This window comes from Oncorhynchus mykiss, chromosome 6 (assembly GCF_057628025.1).
Source record: "Oncorhynchus mykiss isolate SJ-2025 chromosome 6, ASM5762802v1, whole genome shotgun sequence".
NCBI classification, from domain to species: Eukaryota; Metazoa; Chordata; class Actinopteri; order Salmoniformes; family Salmonidae; genus Oncorhynchus; species Oncorhynchus mykiss.
This window is the reverse complement of record NC_143027.1, coordinates 28,595,775-28,617,722: the sequence shown is the minus strand read 5'-3', so window position 1 is coordinate 28,617,722 and position 21,948 is coordinate 28,595,775. Positions and strand designations below refer to the sequence as shown.

Sequence of the window (21,948 nt, the reverse complement as noted above, 5' to 3'; positions counted from 1 at the left end):
ATAAAATCATCGAAGCTCTGCAGATTTTGTTGTGAGGATACATAATCAATAGACCATTTGTTTTTGTATTGCTCTCAGGTAGCCTGTTTCTGGTCTCAGGTTCAGGAAAGGCTGAAAATGTATAACATTGATCTAAAATTGACCCTAGAAATAGGGGGGTCTGCGGTTTGGGTAATGGAATCATTTTTATTTTTAATAAAAACATTCCTTTGGAGAGGGGGGGACTGTGGGAGGGGTCTCGGATGGTTGAGGGACAGCTCTTGGTGAACCTTGGGGGGGATCTTGGAGGGTTCGAATCTCCGTTTTTGGCCTTGTGGGAGATCTGTCGAAGTGCCCTTGAGCAGGGTGTGATTACAAAGTTATGTCCTGAATGTGACCAGTTTATTTTGGATGCAATGTTCAGACATGCACAGAAGTAGCGACAGCATACACAATCATCGAAACGGAAAAAGTAGGCTACATTAGTCCTAGCGTTAACTGAGGAAAGATAGACGTAACAGAAGCGGTCATATTTAGATAACTCTCGGCTGGCAGAAACCACAATATGAATTAGCAAATAGCAATTACTGTTTATAATTATTCACATCTCGGGTGAGCTCAACATTGATCTCAATAATTGAGTAAAACCCAATCCTACGAGGGGTACTTTCTACGCACCACCATGTTTGTTTTTTCGTATCAACCAAAGATAAGAGTAGACAAGATGAATCTGGTCTGTTCGCAGTATTAATGTTAAAAGAGGTGTGTCATCTACAATCATTCACTTCCGGAAGTTTACTCGAAATATGAGTGAACCAATCTTTCACCTTATTATAACATCTTTGGTCTGACAGCCGTTTACGTAACACCCAGAATGCGTTGTTTATTGTCAACAAACATGGCGCAACACATAGCTGGAAAATAGCTCGACATTAACTTATTATAATCAGTACAAGCTTCAAATAAGTATTTTACGCACATCATAGCTGTCCATTACAATCTATGCAGTAATCGGGATGAATTATTTGTCACCAGTACTTGAAAACATTAAAAAAACAAAAAATAAATGTGACAAATTAAATTTGACATCAGATTTCAAATAGCCTAATTACGCCAGCAAAATTGGTATTATTTCACTTACCAATTTTGCTGGCGTAATTAGGCTATTTGAAATCAGTTATGAACAAAATCTTATTTACAATGACGCCCTAGGAACTGCCTTGTTCAGGAGGCAGAACAACATATTTTTACATTGTCAGCTCGGGGATTCGATCCGGCAACAGTTACTGGCCACACGCTCTAACCACTAAGCTACCTGTCGCCCCACATGCACCGTGAAATGCTTACATACAAGCTCTTAACCAACAATGCAGTTCAAGAAATAGAGTTAATCAAATATTTACTAAATAAACTAAAGTAAAAACATGTGGTCAATCAATACGTAACACAAGAAATGTACTAGTCAATCAATACGTAACACAAGAAATGTACTAGTCAATCAATACGTAACACAAGAAATGTACTAGTCAATAACGAGGCTATATACAGGGGGTACCGGTGTACAGGTTAATCGAGGTCATTTGTAAAGTGACTGTGCATAGATCATAAACAGCGAGTAGCAGCAGTGGGGGGGATTTAATCTGTTAAGGAGCCTATTGGTACTAGACTTGGCGCTCAGGTACCGCTTGCCGTGCGGTAGCAGATTGAACAGTCCATGAGTCTTTGACAATTTTTTGGGCCTTCCTCTGACACCTCCGAGTATATAGGTCCTGGATGTCAGGAAGCTTGGCCCCAGTGATGTACTGGGCCGTACGCACTACCCTCTGCGCCTTCCGGTCAGATGCTGAGCAGTTGCCATACCAGGCGGTAATGCAACCGGTTATGATGCTCTCCATGGTGCAGCTGTATAACTTTTTAAGTATCTGGGGACCCATCACAATTATTTTCAGTCTCCTGAGGGGAAAAGGTGTTGTCGTGCCCTCTTCACATCTATCTTGGTGTGTTTGGACCATGATAGTTAGTTGGTGATGTGGACACAGAGGAACTTGAAACTCTCGACCCACTCCACTTCAGCCCGTTGATGTTAATGGGGGTTTTACAGATACAAGTATCCTGTGTGTATTTCTTTTCTCTCCTTCTCCCCTACTCACAGCTGGTAATCATCATTCCCTAATCGGTTTAAAATAGTTTTAAAAGTATCCCAATCAGTATTTTGTTTTTGCACCTACATGTCACTTTGTCTGTGATCATTGCATTGTTATGGTGTATGGCTGTTTGTTGGTGGGAAAAGGGGATAACCAGACAAGTTGCCCATGGGCCTACATTACCCGCAGGAAAACAGTGTCTACATACCCTAGTTAGAACTGGGCAGACCACCCACTGTATTTTTGGTTAGTTAGCTGTTCTTAAAGCAGGCTAGACCAGCTTAGGGGTTTGTTTGGATATTTTATTTCTTTCCTTGGGTCCAGCTCGGCCCCTTTTTTCCCACACCCCAATTTACTGTGTGTTTGAAGTAAACCTGAAGTGTTTGACAGATTTATGTTGTCTGTGGCTTTTCGTTCTCACGGTTACTTTTTCACTGGTGTGATTTGCATGAGATATGTTACGGGTCTTGTTTCCATCCCCCCTAGACTGCAGGAAAAAAGGGGTTCGTAACAGGGGGCCTGTTCGGCCCTCCTCTTCCTTTAGTCCACGATTAGCTTCTTTGTCTTCCTCACATTGAGGGAGATGTTGTCCTGGCAGTCTCGGACCTCCTCTCTATAAGCTGTCTCATCATTGTCGGTGATCAGGCCTACCACTGTTGTCAACAAACTTAATGATGGTGGTAACAGGGAGTACAGGAGGGGGCTAAGCACTACCCCTGAGCAGTCCCAGTGTTAAGAATCAGTGTGGCAGATGTGTGGTTGCCTACCCTTACCACCTGGGGGCGGCCCATCAGGAAGTCCATTTATCCAGTTGCAGAGGGAGGTGTTTAGTCCCAGGGTCCTTAGCTTAGTGATGAGCTTTGTGGGCACTATGGTGTTGAACGCTGAGCTGTAGTCAATGAACAGCATTCTCACATAGGTGTTCCATTTGTCCAGGTGGGAAAGGGAAGTGTGGAGTGCGATTGAAATTAGGTAAAACTGATTTAAATTTGCCTGCATTAAAGTCCCCGGCCACTAGGAGCACCGCTTCTGGATGAGCGTTTTTTTATTTGCTTATGGGCTTATACAGCTTGTTGAGTGTGGTCTTAGTGCCAGCATTGGTTTGTGGTGGTAAATTGATGACTACGAATAATATAGATGTGAACTCTCTTGGTAGATAGTGTGGTCTACAGCTTATGAGGTATTCTACCTCGGGCGAGCAATATCTCGAGACTTCTTTAATATTATACATCGCGCCCCAGCAGTTATTGACAAATAGACACACACCCTCGCCCCTCGTCTTACCAGACGTAGCTGCTTTGTCCTGCCGAAAAACGGAGATAGCCAGCCAACTCTGTCGTCGTTCAGCCAAGTCTCAGTGAAACACAAGATATTCATTTCTAATGTCCCGTTGGTAGGATAGTCTTAATCGTAGATTGTCCAGTTTTTTTTCCAATGATTGCACGTTGGCCAATAATACAGAGGGTAGTGGTGGTTTACTCACTCGCCGACTAATTCTCACAAGGCACCCAGACCTCCGCCCCCGGCATTTCCGTCTTTTCTTCACGCGAGCGATAGCAATTTGGGCCTTGTCTTGACAAAGCAGCATATCCTTTGCATCGGACTCATTAAAGAAAAAATATTTTTCTAGTTTGAGGTGAGTAATCGCTGTTCTGATGTCCAGAAGCTCTTTGTGGTCATAAGAGAGCAACATAATGTACAAAATTAGCTACAAAAAAATGACAAAACAAACAAAATAGCAGTTGGTTAGGAGCCTATAAAATTGTAGCCATCCCCCTCCAGCGCCATTAGCGGTTCAGTGTATCTTTGAAAATAAATGTAAAGTTCAATGAGGGCTATGCATTACTGGACAGTGTTGAATATAGGCTAAGTCATAAAATGAGAATAGGCTATAATGAAATGCCCCTTGACAAAAATAATCACATTTTGTCATGTTAGCATTGTGCTCACGCTGCTAGGCAAAAACAGTAGATCTTGCCTATGTAGATTAAGATGATGGAAAGGTTTTGTAAATCAGCTTCAACCACCTGAAGATTGATATTCATTTGATTATTTTTTTTTAAATGTGGGGTAATTTGTAGAATGGGAAATATAGATCAGAGATGGGTGGTTAACTACCTCTAGGCAGGTCCTATTTGTGACTGACCAGCTGTTTTATGTCGCAAATTTTGCAATAGTTTTTAAATTTTTTTTTTACATTGGATAAAAGCAGAGACTCAGAGCTACAAAATGGTATATCATACACTGCATTTTTTAGGAGCAATGGGAAAGTTGAGAAAAGGGCCTTTGAAAGTTGTTACATACTGGAGAGCTCTACTTTGTCTACACCCATTCAGCATTGTTCACACCCTCTTAAACCAGCCCCACCCATCTCTTTAAGGATTCACATGTGAGGTCATGTGCTAAACAGTGTGTAGTAAAGATTAAGACTAAAAGTGGTAGTAGCCTAGATTAAGACTAAAAGTGGTAGTAGCCTAGATTAAGACTAAAAGTGGTAGTAGCCTAGATTAAGACTAAAAGTGGTAGTAGTCTAGATTAAGACTAAAAGTGGTAGTAGCCTACAATGAGGAACAATTCCATGTAAACAGTGTCCAGATAAAAATGTTCTAAATATTAGATGATACGTTCCCAGAGACACTTGTCTAAATTGATGGGTCATGCGAAATAAATGCTATAACCCCCAGCCACATCTAGTGGTGGAAAAAGTACTAAGTTGTCATACTTGAGTAAAAGTATAAATAACTTTAAATGCCTCATAAAACCAGACGGCGCAATTGTATTTTGATATTGACGGATAGCCAGGGGCACACTCCAACAATTTACAAAGTAAGCATTTGTGTTTAGTGAGTCTGCCAGATCAGATGCAGTAGGGATATTCTCTTGATAAGTGTATGAATTGGACAATTTTCTTTTCCTTCCTTTCCTTCATTTTGGGTGTCAAGGAAAATGTATGGAGTAAAAAGTACATTCTTTTCTTTACGAATGTAGTGAAGTAAATTGGCCAAATATAAATGGTAATGTACAGATACTACTTAAGTAGTACTTTGAAGTATTTTTACACCACTGCCCAAATGCCTTCACACCAGTACATTAGCATACTTTATATACTGTTACACATATCACATAAGTTAAGGACATGCAACCTGAGTTGAAACCTGCATGAGGTGCACATGTACAGTACATAAACAGATTCATGCGCCATATTTGTGGTGGACATGTGATACGGTCACATATTTTTGTGGTATGTCAAATCATGTTACGACCACACATATCAATATTTTGCTAAGTCTTGCTAAGTGACTGGTCTCTACAGAAGGTGTACACGGTACAGCCAAATGGTTACTTGCAATATCAGAAATAGATATATTGTCAATATACATAAAATATACAGTATGTACAAGAACAATACCAATAACGATATCAGTGATAGACAAGAGTTAGCAGCAGGATAAAAAAAATTGTAGCAGCAATGGACGGCGTGTGTTGAGTCATTTGAATAGAGGTAGTGCTAATGACTGGTCCATCCGAACCACGCATGAACAAAGGAATCTATATTCAGAGAGCCCGTTTCTGTCCTGCCCTTGACTTTGGTGCAGGGCATGCGATGTCCATAGCCTCTTCATCGCAAAACTCCCTGATCTTCTCAAAAATATAAGTTTGTCTAGCTGTATCCAGTCCAGGTGGTGCTTGTACAGGCAGACCATCTATGGGAGGAAGAATGTCAGCGTTGGAAACCTGGTCCCAACTGAGCGCTCCAACCAAACGCTCCTTGGCGACAACACCAGACTCCAGAGCATCGAAGCTGTAAAACAGGAAATAAAAACTATTAGAAGACATTACAACCTTGCACAACATCAATGCACCTCCCAATTTTAGATAATAAGAATAACCTCATACAATGCAATGAAAATTATATTCACCTGAAGAGCTGGTACTGCTTGATCTGTGGCAGTGGCCTGAAGTATGGAGTCGTACGAAGTTAGGTGTTGTTGCCAGCCATAGCTTTCCACCAGCACCGTACCATCCTCCAGTCCAACCAGCTGTGGGATGTTGACCCGTCACAGTGCTGGTGTTGTGAAGGACAGCAATCTCAGACAGTGTTCACTCTGGTCTTTCTGAAGCGCTGCTTGATGAGGTCAAAGCAACAGTCGGGGGCAAACTTGGTGTGGCCTGTGATCAGGAAGTGAAGGTCCAGACCGTGGTGGAGCTAGTGCATGGTCCACCAGGCACAATACCAGAGCACAAACTTGTTCTTGTTTTGGCCACTGCAGTTATCACAATTCAGGTCCACACGTGTTTCCTCAACTCTGTAGTTGGTGAAACAATGGTGCATGTAGTTGATGAATGTACTGCTGCCTTTACTGGATGACATGCATTCATCAATCAAGTAGTTGACTTGTGGTATTCCTTCACAGCAGACACCAAACAAGCCACACTTGCGAAGAGTTAAAAAGTAGATTGGACCTGGCTGCATAGGGTCAGAAGGATAGTGCACCTGCAAACAACAAAAGAACATTAAGATAAATTGCAATTAATTGTCTCACCTCTGTCATTGTCTTTACATGTTGAAATGTATTTGCCTGCCTCCCATATTATATATTTATTATCTGTTTTTTGGTGTATATTTATGTCCTTAATCAGTATAAAGGAGGACATGTTGCTTACTTGTTGAGCAAAATTAAAGATGCAATGCATCCTGATGTCTTTGCTTCCTGGTTCAGTAGGGGCCCACTGAGACAACTGCAGGTCTTGACAGCTGGTCTTGCAGTCAGCAACCACCTACTGGTAGACAGACCGCTCACTCTGAACAAGTAGGAGATGCTGCTCTTGCTTCTTCAGCTTGGCTGACTTAACAGCTTCTGGCAGATTTGATAGTTGTTCCTCTGGCACTGCCAGCACAGGTCTGCCCTCGGTTTAGTGCTTGAGATGTGGGGCAGCAATTTCTACACAGATTCCTGAAGGAAGACAGCCCGACTACATGTACCTCTGGAAAACAGACAAAATGTGAGATCAATAAAAGTAGTGCTAATCATGTTGGAGGTCAATTAAATAATCAAAATGTGTTTATGTTTTACATACCAAGTGTTGTCATCGATTCCTTGTAGAGACACCACACCACTGCCTTTGTCACATGAGATGGCAGCAGCTTTCCACCAAAGTGTTTGTGTCCTGGGTGGCATCCTGGTAATACTATTGCATTATCCTCTGCATAGTTGTTGATGAAGTTCACCACTCGCAGCAAGTCCTCATGCTTCAGGTGTAAGCAGCAAGCTTTACCTTGGAGTCTTTTGTTTAGACATGTAATATTAGCTAGCTAAAAAAATGAACAAAAATCCCAATCCATAGAGTAACGTTAGCAAGCCAGCCATCTAACCTCCGCTAACGTTAGCTAGTTTACAGCACGCTTTAACTTGGACTCTTTTGTTATTAACACATGTAACGTTTTTACCTAAATCAGGGATTTCCTCATCGTCTGATTCATTTTCAGAGTCAGAGAGAGTTAGCATGGCACAATCGTCCTCCAGAAAGTAGTCCATCACAACTTTTTCCCACTGACCTTTGTTGATAGCGCCTGATAAATTCAGGGCAGAAGTGTTATTGAGAGCAGTAGTAACATATTTGCAGCTCTCCATGGCTAATGTTATACGGTATCTTTCAAGAGACACAAGTACAACACCGCAGATCAATCCAAACTCCTCTCTCGGCATGTCCAGCCCACTCATTATCTCAGCCAATCATGGCTAGCTGGAAGGTTCCTGCTTTCATTGTGGCTAAACCAACTAGGCTCGTATTTTAGCCATTTTATTTGTATTTACAGATTATATAAAAAAGAAATGATATTAAGGCACATGAAAGTTCACATGTTCGAGAAGGCATTTCTGCTAAAAAAAACGCATTTTGATAAAAACACATTTTTTATGTCCAAAAGGCTCTCCTGTGAAGTCGTGATTTGCGACATATGCCTAGTTTCCTGAATTGGGTCACATTTCAGAGGGATAGTTCAGCCAAATTAGTAATATGTTGGTTTCTTGTAGACAAGAAGAGACTGAAATAAATCCTATGGCTACAGTATCATTAATATTAGCATGTTCTAATGAAAGAACAATCTAATTCAATGTCCCCCAGTTAGCATACTATAAAGCGCATGCCCAAATAATCTCAAGGTAACTTCAAACCAAGTCATCGGGTTTTGAGTGTGTATTACATTTTAAAAGAATCGTGATTTAAAAAAAATGCTAAAATGTTTTGAAATCTATCTCACCTAGGTCATGGGCCTAAACCATATGAAAATATGTAGAATTGTAGAATCCCCCTCACAATAGAAAATATCACTCCAAACTACGGGATCTTCAAAAATTAGCAGCACTGGTGATTGATTTACACACTCCAGTACAGTAAGTGGCGACATGCAACCCCAACCAACCGCCATATTGAAGTAGAAGAAGAATTCCGCGCACGTGATCCGTGAATAACACAAGTCTGCCAGGACTAGCAGTCATGGCGCTGTACTGCAGATAATGCCGATTTTTCTTGTTGACCAATGACGTAAGAAATCGCCACGGATTTGCTTATTGAAGGGGTGCAGTCAATTTAAACGCAATTCTCTTGGTTTGGTGAACATCTAAAGAAGCAATCAGGTAATTTGAATAAGGCAACAATATCAAAAACGCATTGTCAGAGTCATAGCTAGCTAGATAATGTAACCAGCATGCATTGCTGACATGTGTTGACAGTAACTCCTTGATTAGCTGTTATACCAATGGCCTAACAAAAAGGCCCGGTAAAACTTGAATCATTTGGTATCAAAGACAAACATTAAAGGCGCGCTCTGTATTAGCGCAAAAAATACTTTTTATGTAGCCTAACTTTACCCTTTACTCCTTAAGGTCCAAAGACCTTGTACGTTAGACGTGGACTGGTTCTGGCAGCCAAATACTTCATATAAACGTAAATCGATTCTTTCAATTGCGATACGCCTATGGCGTTGTTTCTAGAACCGTATCGCAATTGAAATAATCGATTTACGTTGAGTCAAGTTTGGGGGAGTACATTTTCACCATAAAAATAAAGCATTCCATGTATCATCGCATTTGCTGACTTATGTAAAAGAGCCTACTATTCGTAATGTGATGAATAGATTGGATCGTCCTGATTTAGGCTAATAATATAACTCAATCACTGTTAGTTCTGTTGGTTCCTACAAGAGCACAAAACATGTACATTCTAGCCATCTTTGAAAAGCAAGTCAGGTAAAGAGCTTTTTTGTTTTAAAGGGGCAGTGTTAAAATCAAATTGTATTTGTCATTTGCACCGAATACAGCAGCTTTAATAGACCTTACCGTGAAATGCTTACTTACAAGCCCTTAAACAACAATGTTCTTCAAGAAGTAGAGTTAACAAAATATTTACTAAATAAACTAAAGTAAAACATTTAATCAATAGGTAACACAAGAAATGTACATAACAATAACGAGGCTATATATACGTATATACTGGTACGAGTCAATGTGCAGGGGTACTGGTTAATGGAGGTAATTTGTAAAGTGACATAGATAATAAACAGCAAGTAGCAGCAGTGGGGACGGGGGAACACAATAAAATAACAATAACGAGGTTATTAACAGGGGATACCTGTTCTCTTGCCATAACTGATTTGACTGAGAAATATCAGGTAGATAGGATAGCCAGCTGCAGCCATAACCAAGCTATGCCAGATAGCTTCTGTCAGCTTGGCTAAACACAAGGTCAGCGCAGGCTTTAGCCTAAGCATAGAACTGAATCACACCATCCCCAAACCGGACACGCGCAAATTGATTTTTGTCCCCCACACCAAACATGATCACGACACGCAGGGTGAAATGTCAGAACAAACTCTGAACCAATTATATAAATTTGGGGACAGGTCGAAAAGCATTAAACATTTATGCCAATTTTGCTAGCTAGCTTGCAGTTGCTAGCTAATTTGTACAGGGATATAAACGTTGAGTTATTTTACCTGAAATACACAAGGTCCTCTACTTCGACAATTAATCCACACATAAAACAGTCAACCAAATCGTTTCTAGTCATCTCTTCTCCTTCAGGCTCTTTCTTCTTTGGACTTTATATGGCGATTGGCGTCTAACTTTCATAAAGGTGTATTACCACGATCGACCGACCTCCGTTCATCTTCCAATCATCCACGTGCCATCTCCTCATTGGTTATCTGCTTCAATAAACCAATGAGGAGATGGGAGAGGCAAGACTTGCACCGTTCAGCGTCACAAATAGAACTGACTTCTATTTTAGCACTTGGAAACGCAGACGCTCGTTGGCAAGCGCGAGCAGTGTGGGTGCAATGATTGACTAACATGTATGTGTACATTTATTTTGCAATGCTCACGCACGCGACGTGATCGGTGTGGTCAGCATGTCAGGGTCCTCAGCTTCTAAACTTGGTTCTTTCCATTGCAAAGCTAACTTCGCTTACCTTGCTGTACTCACTATTGCCCTTGTGTGTATCTTTGCCATTCAATCACAAGCATCAAACAACACCCCCAAGATAACTCTTGTTTGCCTGCAGTCTTGACCTTTCTTAATGAACATGGATGAAAAATGAGGCCAAATCAGGAAGTGCAGTCGCCCTTTAACAAAACTTGCCCGGCCAGAAGAGATACTATGGTCTATAGGCGCTAAAGATAGTAGCGTCGATAAATGGGTTACATGCATATACACTCCCCGTCATATTTATACTCCAACATTTTGGATGTCGGATACAATGTTTAATATGAGAGAACAGTGTTTCCCAACCCAGGTCCTCGAGTTGCCCCAACAGTACACATTTTTATTGTAACCCTGGACAAGCACACCCGATTCAACTTGTCAACTAATCATCAAGCCCTCAATGAGTTGAAGTACTTTTTTTTTTATATATATAAGTATTTGGACAAATTCACTTAGTGTATTAAAAGTTTAGTATTTTGTCTCCTATTCTTAGCATGCAATGACGACATCAAGCTTGTGACTCTACAAACTTGTTGGATGCATTTGCAGTTTGTTTTAATTGCTTCGGATAATGTTTTGCTCAATGAGAACTGAATGGTAAATAATGTATTATCATTTTGGAGTCACTTTTATTGTAAATAAGAATAGAAGATGCTTCGGAACACTTCTACATTAATTTGGATGCTACCACAGTGGTTACCTTAGGATTTTCTTCGGCAGCAGTGTCAAAGTTGGCGTGGGGGGTGGTGGGCATAGCTAATGGCATAGTCTCCGACCAAAATTTGAGGCCCCCTCTTGGCCGCAGAGGCAAAATGTTGCCGTTACAAAGTTAATTTCCTTCAATTCAACATGTTTTGCATGCTTTTAAATTGTCAGCAAAAAATATATATATTTATATATACAGTGCATTTGTAAAGTATTCAGACCCCTTCACTTGTTCCACCTTTTATGTAACAGCCTTATTTTAAAATCATCAATCTACACACATTTTTGCAAATGTACTAAAAATAAAAAAACATATCACATTTACATAAGTATTCATACTAGGGATGCACTGTATATCGGTGAACATATCGGAAGCTTCCGATATTAGCTAAAAAACAACTTCTGGGGTAGCTAGATTTAGCTCGGTACCAAGCTAGCACCATTACAACCAGCCTGAAAACAGTGACCAGTAGAAACTGCAGTCATTTTCATTATTCTTATTAATGATTTAGGAATCCTTGTAAGTCTTAGCTAGGTTGCCACTTGTTGTTCGCCTATTGAAATTAAACTTCAGTTCCTGAAAATAAATAGCTAGCCAGCTACTTAACCCTGCTGCCCAAAACTAACATTATAAGCAGCCAGCTAGCTTGGTCTGGCTAGTGAGACTCGACCGGACAGGGTTATGTGTTGTGAATCTACCACAATAAAGATAAGCATAATAGTGGAATTTGCGGTTTGCCTTCAAAATTAAAGTATGTCATTGACAGTGATGCAAATGAATACAAATAGTAGAATTATGCCATACTTTTATTTTGAAGGCTACCCCCAAAGTCCACTATTGTGGCTAATCCTTATTGTGGCTAGCTTCACACAGATGGGTCCGACCACCATTAATCAAATAAGAACTGTCTTATAAATTAGGGTTATTTTAATGACACCTAGCTATATAGCTACTGAAACAGATTATGTTGTGTATTTGACGCGTGTCGTCAAACATACACAAAGACCCAAACGGCGTTCCATAGAAATCCTGGTTGAGAATGAAATGACTGAACAACGAAACAGTACAGCAAATAAGTGAAAGAAATTGGTTTTGATATATGTTTTACTGGTAATGGGGACATATGTAAATGCCAACAAAATAACTTTTTGGTGTGTCTGTGTAACCTTTATTTAACTAGGCAAGTCAGTTAAGAATAAATTCTTATTTACAATGACGGCCCGGACGACGCTGGGCCAATTGTGTGCCGCCGTAAGGGACTCCCAATCACGGCCAAATGTGATACAGCCTGGTTTCGAACCAGGGACTGTAGTGACACCTCTTCCAGACGCGTCCGTCTCTGTGTGTGTGCTAACTATTTAACTGTACTAGAATGCTTAAACGGCCACAAAAAAATTAAATATCAGTGATCGGTATCGGGGGTTTTTTGGCAAGGAAAATGTCATATTGGTGCATTACTAATTCAGACCCTTTACTCAGTACTTTGTTGAAGCACCTTTGGCAGTGATTACAACCTCGTCTTCTTTGGGTATGACGCTACAAGCTTGGCACACCTGTATTTGGGGAGTTTCTCTCATTCTTCCCTGCAGATCCTCTCAAGCTCTGTCAGGTTGGTTGGGCAGCGTCACTGCACAGCTATTTTCAGGTCTCTCCAGAGATGTTCAATCGGGTTCAAGTCCGGGCTCTGGCTGGGCCACTCAAGGACATTCTGAGACGTGTCCCGAAGCCACTCCTGCGTTGTCTTTGCTGTATGCTAAGGGTCGTTGTCCTGTTGGAAGGTAAACCTTTGTCCCAGTCTGAGGTCCTGAGCGCTCTGGAGCAGGTTTTCATCAAGGATCTCTGTACTTTGCTCCGTTCATCTTTCTCTCGATCCTGACTAGTCTCTCAGTCCATGCCGCTGAAAAACAACCCCACAGCATGATGCTGCCACCACTATGCTTCACTGTAGGGATGGTGCCAGGTTTCCTCCAGACGTGACACTTGGCATTCAGGCCAAAGAGTTGAATCTTGGTTTCATCAGACCAGAGAATCTTGTTTCTCATGGTCTGAAAGTCCTTTTGGTGCCTTTTGGCAAACTCCAAGTGGGCTGTCAGGTGCCTTTTTTACTGAGGAGTGGCTTCTGTCTGGTCACTCTACCATAAAGGCCTGATTGGTGGAGTGTGCAGAGATGGTTGCCTTTCTGGTAGGTTCTCCTATCTCCACAGAGAAACTCTGGAGCTCTGTTCACCTCCCTGACCAAGGCCCTTCTCTCCCGATTGCTCAGTTTGCCTGGGTGGTTCCAAAGTTCTTCCACTTATAAATTATGGTGGCCACTGTGTTCTTGGTGACCTTCGATGCTGCAGAAGTTTTTTTTATACCCTTCCCCTGATTTATGCCTCGACACAATCCTGTCTCGGAGCTCTACAGACAATTCCTTCGACCTCAGATGTTGTTCCACTTTTATCAAGGGGCCCAATGTGTGCCATGAAAAAGCACCCCACACCACCACCACCAGCCTGCAACGTTGACACACAACATGATGGATGCATGTATTGTGGTTTCTGCCATACCCTTGTCCTCCCATCAGCGTAAAACAGCAGGATCCAGGCTTCCTCAGTCCAGGCAATGTTTTGGTTTTCATTCCTTAGCCCACTACAACCGCAGTTTCAGCAAAAAAAAGAAAGAAGTGGAACTCTTTGGCTGCCATACCCCATTTGTGTCAAGGTACGATGAGTTGTGCATTCTTTTATGGGTCTTTGGTCACCAATGTTGTACTGGACTGTCAGTTGACTAACTAGTCCATCTGTTGCTCTGAACAAGTCAGCCTCCTTTGTCCTTTTTCATCAGTGAACTGTTTTTCGACCACTGGTCTTGATTGATTTTACAGGTGACATCGATAATGGATCATAGCTTTATCCCGCATTCACCTGATCAGTCTGTCACGGAAAGAGTTTTGTTTTGTACACTGTGTACATCATTGGTTTTGCCAAGGGCCGAGAAGATTCTTAGTTTGAGCTAGTTTCCTGCAATCCTACACATTTGCCATGAGGTTGAGAGAAAATTTGCAGTTTTTTTAGAGACAAATTTCCTGAAATTCTATATCTGAATGACTAAAATATAATAACAAAATCAATGAGGCCTCATGCCATGACATTTTGGGAATTTTAGATTCTCCCTGACAGTCTCTAGTTTTTTTTTTTTTCGGTGATTGTAGGTTCTCAAAGATCTTATTGAAAAATAATTAACTCCAATATATTTTCTACTTTATATTTGGTTTGAGTCGTTTAAGTTTACACTGAATGTGTTACCATCCGAGTGGCCTGCCACTGCTAAATGAATATAGGGGAAACAATGTACCATGAATATGGATAATTATGAATGAATCCAGAATAATGATGAATGACAAAGTAAGAGGAACAATGATCATACCCCCTAAAACATTGTGACCTCCACTCTTTTTGGCAATGGTGAGAGGATAGCAGTTTTGGAGACGCATGATCTTCAGATAAAATCGGCTGATATGAAACATTTGATCTCAAATCCAAAATGCTGGAGTAAGAGCCAAATCGACACATTTTTAGCTTAACTATCCACATAAATACAGAGGGGAGTATAGGTGTTCTTATGAAGACTTCTTGAATAAAGGTGTGTGGATAGTTGTCATCTGTTTTTAACTTTTCAAATAAATAATTTCTAATTGCGTTGTCCAGGATGGCTGAGCCAGGCTCAAGCAACCCCGGTGGCCCTTCTCACACTCCGGCAACGCCCGGAGGAAGTGGCAGGGGTTTGGTGATGGGACGCCGGCTACCAGCTACTATCTCCCCTGGCCGTCTCCCTTCCATGCGCTCCAGAGACCTCACCCTGGGAGGTGTGAAAAAGGTAGGCTCAGTGAATTGTATACCGTGTTTAATGGTCCCACCAGAACTTTTGTATTTGTTTAACGAAGTAAATCTTGACTCCCATGTTTTATCTTTCAGAAAACTTTCACCCCTAACATTATTGGCCGCAAAGCTAAAGAAGAGTAAGTTCAGTTGTTCAGTCTGTGACGATATATGAAGCTCTTCCTTTGTCCTGGGTGAAACAAGAAATTGCCAAGAAACTGAAGATGTCGTACAACGCTGTGTACTACTCCCTTCACAAAACAGTGCAAACTGGCCCTAACCACAATAGAAAGAGGAGTGGGAGGCCCCGGTGCACAACTGAGCAAGAGGACATGTACATCATGACTCTGGGATGCTGGCCTTCTAGGCAGAATTCCTTTGTGCAGTGTCTGTTATTTTGCCCATCTGAATCTTTTCTTTTTATTGGCTAGTCAGAGATATGGCTTTTTCTTTGCAACTCTGCCTCGAAGGCCAGAATTCCGGAGTCGCCTCTTCACTGTTGACATTGAGACTGGTGTTTTGCGGGTACTATTTAATGATGCTGCCAGTTGAGAACTTGAGGCGTCTTTCTCAAACTACACACTCTAATGTACTTACTTGTCCTCTATCTCAGTTGGGCACTGGGGCCTCCCACTCTTTCTATTCTGGTTAGAGACAGTTTGCGCTGTTCTGTGAAGGGAGTAGTACACAGTGTTGTACGACATCTTCAATTTCTTGGCAATTTCACATGGAATAGCCTTAATTTCTCATAACAAGAATAGCCTGACCAGTTTCAGAAGAAAGTTCTTTGTGTCTGGCCATTTTGAGCCTGTAATCGTACCCACAAATGCTGATGCTCCTGATACTCAACTAGTCTAAAAAAGGCCAGTTTTATTGCTTTAATCAGAACAACAGATTTCAGCTGTGCTAACATACAATGGGGCAAAATATTATTGTCAGCCACCAATTGTGCAAGTTCTCCCACTTAAAAAGATGAGAGAGGCCTGTAATTTTCGTCATAGGTACACTTCAACTATGACAAAATGAGAAAAAAAATCCAGAAAATCACATTGTAGGATTTTTAATGAATTTATTTGCAAATTATGGTGGAAAATAAGTATTTGGTCACCTACAAACAAGCAAGATTTCTGGCTCTCACAGACCTGTAACTTCTTCTTTAAGAGGCTCCTCTGTCCTCCACTCCTTACCTGTATTAATGGCACTTGTTTGAACTTGTTATCAGTATAAAAGACACCTGTCCACAACCTCAAACAGTCACACTCCAAACTCCACTATGGCCAAGACCAAAGAACTGTCAAAGGACACCAGAAACAAAATTGTAGACCTGCACCAGGCTGGGAAGACTGAATCTGCAATAGGTAAGCAGCTTGGTTTGAAGAAATCAACTGTGGGAGCAATTATTAGGAAGACATACAAGACCACTGATAATCTCCCTCGATCTGGGGCTCCACGCAAGATCTCACCCCGTGGGGTCAACATGATCACTAGAACGGTGAGCAAAAATCCCAGAACCACACGGGGGGGACCTAGTGAATGGCCTGCAAAGAGCTGGGACCAAAGTAACAAAGCCTACCATCAGTAACACACTACGCAGCCATGGACTCAAATCCTGCAGTGCCAGACGTGTCCCCCTGCTTAAGCAAGTACATGTCCATGCCGTCTGAAGTTTGCTAGAGAGCATTTGGATGATCCAGAAGAAGATTGGGAGAGTGTCATATGGTCAGATGAAACCAAAATATAACTTTTTGGTAAAAACTCAACTCGTCGTGTTTGGAGGACAAAGAATGCTGAGTTGCATCCAAAGAACACCATACCTACTGTGAAGCATGGGGGTGGAAACATCATGCTTTGGGGCTGTTTTTCTGCAAAGGGACCAGGACGACTGATCCGTGTAAAGGAAAGAATGAATGGGGCCATGTATCGTGAGATTTTGAGTGAAAACCTCCTTCCATCAGCAAGGGCATTGAAGATGAAACGTGGCTGGGTCTTTCAGCATGACAATTATCCCAAACTCACCGCCCGGGCAAGGAAGGAGTGGCTTCGTAAGAAGCATTTCAAGGTCCTGGAGTGGCCTAGCCAGTCTCCAGATCTCAACCCCATAGAAAATCTTTGGAGGGAGTTGAAAGTCTGTGTTGCCCAGCAACAGCCCCAAAACATCACTGCTCTAGAGGAGATCTGCATGGAGGAATGGGCCAAAATACCAGCAACAGTGTGTGAAAACCTTGTGAAGACTTACAGAAAACATTTGACCTCTGTCATTGCCAACAAAGGGTATATAACAAAGTATTGAGAGAAACTTTTGTTATTGACCAAATACTTATTTTCCACCATAATTTGCAAATAAATTCATTAAAAATCCTACAATGTGATTTTCTGGATTTTTTTTCGCATTTTGTCTGTCATAGTTGAAGTGTACCTATGATAAATTACAGGCCTCATCTTTTTAAGTGGGAGAACTTGCACAATTGGTGGCTGACTAAATACTTTTTTGCCCCACTGTAATTGCAAAAGGGTTTTCTAATGATCAATTAGCCTTTTTAAAATTATAAACTTGGATTAGGTAACACAACGTGCCATTTGAACACAGGAGTGATGGTTGCTGATAATGGGCCTCTGTACACCTATGTAGATATTCCATGTAAAAATCAGGCATTTACAGCTGCAATAGTAATTTAAAACATGAACAATGTCTACACTGTATTTCTGATCAATTTGATGTTACTTTAATGGAATTTGTTATAGCTTTTCTTTCAAAAACAAGGACTTTTCTAAGTGACCCCAAACTTTTGAACGGTAGTATGTGTGTGTATATATACAGTTGAAGTCAGAAGTTTACATACACCTTAGCCAAATACATTTAAACTCAGTTTTTCACAATTCCTGACATTTAATCCTAGTAAAAATTCCCTGTCTTAGGTCAGTTAGGATCACCACTTTATTTTAATAATATGAAATATCAGAATAATAGTACAGAGAATGATTTATTTCAGCTTTTATTTCTTTCATCACATTCCCAGTGGGTCAGAAGTTTACATACACTCAATTAGTATTTGGTAGCATTGCGTTTAAATTGTGTAACTTATGTCAAACATTTTGGGTAGCCTTCCACAAGCTTCCCACAATATGTTGGGTGAATTTTGGTTCATTCCTCCTGACAGAGCTGGTGTAACTGAGTCAGGTTTGTAGGCCTCCCTGCTTGCACACGCTTTTTCAGTTCTGCCCACAAATTTTCTATAGGATTGAGGTCAGGGCTTTTTGCTGGCCACTCCAATGCCTCGACTTTGTTGTCCTTAAGCCATTTTGCCACAACTTTGGAAGTATGCTTGGAGTCATTGTCCATTTGGAAGACCCATTTGCTTCAATATATCTACATAATTTTCTTCCACATGATGTCATCTATTTTGTGAAGTGCCCCAGTCCCTCCGGCAGCAAAGCACCCCAAAAACATGATGCTGCCACCACCGTGCTTCATGGTTGGAATGGTGTTCTTCGGCTTGCAAGCCTCCCCCTTTTTCCTCCAAACATAATGATGGTCATTATGGCCAAACAGTTCTATTTTTGTTTCATCAGACCAGAGGACATTTCTCCAAAAAGTACAATCTTTGTCCCCATGTGCAGTTGCAAACCGCAGTCTGGCTTTTTTATGGCAGTTTTGGAGCAGTGGCTTCTTCCTTGCTGAGCGGCCTTTCAGGTTATGTCAATATAGGACTCGTTTTTACTGTGGATATAGATACTTTTGTACCTGTTTCCTCCGGCATCTTCACAAGGTCCTTTGCTGTTGTTCTGGGATTGATTTGTACTTTTCGCACCAAATTACCTTCATCTCTAGGAGACAGAACGTGTCTCCATGCCTGAGCGGTATGACGGCTGCGTGGTCCCATGGTGTTTATACTTGCGTACTATTGTTTGTACAGATAAACGTGGTACCTTCAGGCGTTTGGAAAATGCTCCCAACCATGAACCAGACTTGTGGAGGTCTACAGTCTTTGCTGATTTCTTTTGATTTCCCCATGATGTCAAGCAAAGAGGCACTGCATTTGAAGGTAGGCCTTGAAATACATCCACAGGTACACCTCCAATTGTCTCAAATGATGTAAATTAGCCTATCAGAAGCTTCTAAAGCAATGACATAATTGTCTGGAATTTTCCAAGCTGTTTAAAGACGCACTCAACTTAGCGTATGTTAACTTCAGACCCACTTGCAATTGTGATACAGTGAATTATAAGTGAAATAATCTGTCTGTAAACAATTGTTGGAAAAATGACTTGTCATGCACAAAGTGGATGTCCTACCCGACTTGCCAAAACTAGTTTGTTAACAAGAAATTTGTGGCGTGGTTGAAAAACAAGTTTTAATGACTCCAACCTAAGTGTATGTAAACTTCTGACTTCGTGTGTGTGTACACACACACACACAGATCTCAAGATGAATGCGCTAGCTGTAGGTCTGCTAAGTGACAAATTTAAATACAGTGCATGATTCTAAAAATGTTCCAGCACATACTGGATCTTAGGAATGACCATATGTTGAGAGTTTGACTTTCGTCTACCATAGGCAGAAGGTTGAGGGTGGACAAAGGAGGGAGAGGAGGGAGAACGATCGGGGTCGTGAGCGAGGTGGTAGGGGCGGTCGGGGCCGGGGACGTCCAGAGGTCATCCAGTCCCACTCTATCTTTGAGCAGGGGCCTGCAGAGATGATGATTAAGAAAAGAGGTATGGCCGGGTCATTCATTCAGCTGGGATTCCATTACATGTTATATGGTGTAATATTTTGTGTAGACCATATTGATGTATTGTGATTTGTGTTTTAACCCATGAGTTTCTTCCTGTGCTCCAATCAGGTGGCTATGAAGGTGAGAGAGATGCACCAAGTGTGGGTCCCTCACCCATCATCAACATCAAGAAGGAGAGGAGGGAGACCGAGGAAGAGACCAAAGAAATTTTGCGCGCTCTGGAACGAGACAATGTGAGTCCTCCATGTACTTATGTCTCATCATGCTGTCTGCCTGTGCATTTATTCCTTGCCCACTTACTTAAAAGTAATTTAACTAATTCCCACCAGTTCCTGGATGACCCTCACCTAAGGAGTGATGTAAGGAGCTGTCCTGTCCAGCTGCCCCTGGCTGTGTCAGGGTGGGGATTCAAGGAGGAAAGTGATGTGACAGCCTCCTCCAAACCAGACAAGTCTGAAGAGGATAGTGAGGCCATGGATGGCATAAATGCAGTCAAAGGTAACAATAATACATGTCAGTTAAAATGAAACAATATGGCAAAACAATGGGCTCCAACTGTCTAGCCATGTGTCTCCCTCTCTCTTCAGTGAAACAGGAGCCAGAAGATGCGCTAGAGGTAAAGAAAATGGAACCCACTTTCAGACCACCACCTCTCCCTGAGCCTGAAGTTTTATCTGAGCTGCTGGAGAGCTGGAGTCAGACCAAAGAAGAGGAGCTGTTCTTTATTCAGCTTCCTGACTCCCTACCAGGGCAGCCGCCCACCCAAGAGGTCAGGCCAGTGAAGACAGAGATGCAGTCAGAGGATGGACAGTCCATGCTTTTGAAAACGGAATCTCAAGTAGGTATTTAAATATGTGGTTCAGAGAGCAAGACTACTGTGTATACGATCAGTTTCCATGTCTGTCCTCTGTGGAATAGGAGGAGCAGCAGGAGGAAAACAGTTGTCATCTGAGGGACCTGCAGGAGGGTCTGGTTGGACGGCTGTTGGTGCGGAAGTCTGGTCGGGTTCAGCTCATACTGGGGCATGTCACACTAGATGTGGCTCTGGGAACCTCGTGTGCTTTCCTCCAGGTCAGAGAGAACAACTTTTGGCTTCTCATAGTTGGTTAAAATCATATGATGCACACCAGATGATCAGTATCAGGATGATGTCACTGGAAATACTTATCTTCCATCTTTTTTACTACAAAACATAGAAGCCTGCCGTTTTCATGTTGATGTTGGGGGTGGTGCTGATGTTCTTTCAAGTTGATGTTGAAAGAAGAATTTCCCTTTAAATCTTCACTTCTCTGTAGTTTTATAGTTGTACAGTATGTAAACATATACATATTATTTTATGTTTGCCTTGTATGTCATTGTCTGACAAGCCCCCCCCCCCTCTAATTCCATTAGGAGCTGGTGTCAGTTGGAACAGGAGAGGGCCGGACTGGTGACTTGTCAGTGCTGGGACACATCAAACACAAATTGGTCTGCTCGCCAGACTTTGAAGCCCTGTTGGAGAACAGAGTGTGACGAACCATTAGGCAATATCTACACTACAGTGGGGACCTAATCCAGAAAGACACACAGACCATGCAGTGCTGTATCAGGTCTATAAGGACAGTAGTACCACAAGCAGACAACACCCAGCTTTTTTCAGGTGTCCAATGTGGTTAATTGGTCCTGGAAAGTCGCAGAATGTGTAATAGAAAGTCAGAGCTCCTACCACTATTTTGTAAGAATAGACAGCTTGTTTACGGAACATTGTATTTATTTTTCTCTCTGCAGAAAGTGATAGGAGAATATATTTTGAGATGTGTTCTAAAAAAGATGTGCTAAGTGACTCCAATAAAGGGAAGGTACAGTATTCTCTTCATGAATGTGCCAAATTCTAAATGGCCTATTCCAGTGTTATAAGCAGATCCCTATCAGTTCTCTGCTCGTGAGGGATAAGTGGGAAAAGTAATATTGCCCCTGTAGTATCCTGTAAACGCATACCTAAATTACTGGATGTAAGATGACATTTTACTTGGATGTAAGATTAATAAAAATAACAAAGAAAA

General features: G+C 41.6%; 1 protein-coding gene and 1 long non-coding RNA gene across 3 annotated transcripts; one reads left to right on the top strand and one right to left on the bottom strand.

The window, feature by feature from the left end:
* Positions 1–4,879: 4,879 nt before the first annotated feature.
* On the bottom strand, positions 4,880–8,505 carry LOC110525669 (uncharacterized). The gene is made up of 4 exons (XR_002473807.3): positions 7,203–8,505; positions 6,789–7,109; positions 6,044–6,618; positions 4,880–5,925 (listed from the first exon to the last, which is right to left on the bottom strand). It is a non-coding gene; the product is annotated as an uncharacterized LOC110525669 (long non-coding RNA).
* Positions 8,506–8,551: 46 nt separating this feature from the next.
* Positions 8,552–21,948, top strand: LOC110525668 (DNA-directed RNA polymerase III subunit RPC4). Of its 2 annotated transcripts, XM_021606003.3 has the most exons (9): positions 8,552–8,761; positions 15,003–15,171; positions 15,270–15,313; positions 19,729–19,886; positions 20,015–20,139; positions 20,236–20,404; positions 20,494–20,744; positions 20,825–20,977; positions 21,299–21,948. In XM_021606003.3, exons 2-9 carry the CDS (start codon positions 15,004–15,006, stop codon positions 21,416–21,418), a joined length of 1,188 nt encoding a protein of 395 aa, XP_021461678.2. In that variant the 5' UTR covers positions 8,552–8,761; position 15,003; the 3' UTR covers positions 21,419–21,948. The 2 variants fall into 2 exon arrangements, with proteins under 2 accessions (XP_021461678.2, XP_090093617.1); XM_090237491.1 differs by lacking the exon at positions 15,270–15,313 and having other exon boundaries at positions 8,578–8,761.